General features: G+C 40.0%; 1 protein-coding gene across 1 annotated transcript in view; it reads right to left on the reverse strand.

Moving 5' to 3' along the window:
* The window catches only part of LOC103521186 (acyl-CoA synthetase family member 2, mitochondrial-like), a gene marked incomplete at its 3' end in the record, with an annotated part of 11,473 nt that extends 10,658 nt beyond the window's left edge, over positions 1 to 815 (reverse strand). Inside the window, exons 1-3 of the mRNA XM_026831986.1 lie at positions 799 to 815; positions 565 to 597; positions 309 to 502 (exon numbers count right to left, since the gene is read on the reverse strand). Coding sequence (XP_026687787.1) covers positions 309 to 502; positions 565 to 591 — 221 coding nt within the window. The remainder of the gene's footprint in view (positions 1 to 308; positions 503 to 564; positions 598 to 798) is intronic.
* Positions 816 to 821: the final 6 nt, after the last annotated feature.

Below are 821 nucleotides of genomic sequence, written 5' to 3' on the forward strand. Positions count from 1 at the left end.
GTTCTTACTTCAAGTTCTGTTACTGGTTCTTACTTCAAGTTCTGTTACTAGTTCTTACTTCAAGTTCTGTTACTAGTTCTTACTTCAAGTTCTGTTACTAGTTCTTTTTGCCCCTTCTGTTACTAGTTCTTACTTCAAGTTCTGTTACTGGTTCTTACTTCAAGTTCTGTTACTAGTTCTTATTTCAAGTTCCGTTACTAGTTCTTACTTCAAGTTCTGTTACTAGTTCTTACTTCAAGTTCTGTTACTAGTTCTTACTTCAAATTCTGTTACTGGTTCTTACTTCAAGTTCTGTTACTAGTTCTTACTTCAAGTTCTGTTCGGAGTTGATGATGACATGTGTAAGAGAAGGTACGTTCTGTGATACCACAGTGCTATTGGCTGGAGTTGTGCTGAGCTCTGGTACTACATTGCGGATGAGTTCGTAGTAGTTTTGGGTTTTGAATGTCTCATCCGTCATGAGGATGGCGTTCGCATCCACTTTGTTCAGACGATACAGCACCTCCGGGCTTTGAAGAGCGGGGTAATGGCGTTCGCATCCACTTTGTTCAAACGATACAGCACCTCCGGGCTTTGAAGAGCGGGGTTCATATTTACCTGTGGATTAGAAGAAAATGAGCATTATTCTTAGCGTTATATTTCGGTTGGACAGTTGTCTATTCGGTTGGATAGATGTCCTACTATTTTTTAGCCCTTATCTTGACTGAGATTTTTGGTAAAGAAAATTTTCTGACCGTTTGCAGGAAGCAAAATTTTCAAAGTGCTGCAACACAGAACACGCGAATCTAATACACTTACCAAAACAATGCCGGCCTTGGCAC

The sequence above is a fragment of the Diaphorina citri genome, unplaced genomic scaffold, assembly GCF_000475195.1.
Source record: "Diaphorina citri unplaced genomic scaffold, Diaci psyllid genome assembly version 1.1 scaffold4698, whole genome shotgun sequence".
NCBI lineage: Eukaryota > Metazoa > Arthropoda > Insecta > Hemiptera > Psyllidae > Diaphorina > Diaphorina citri.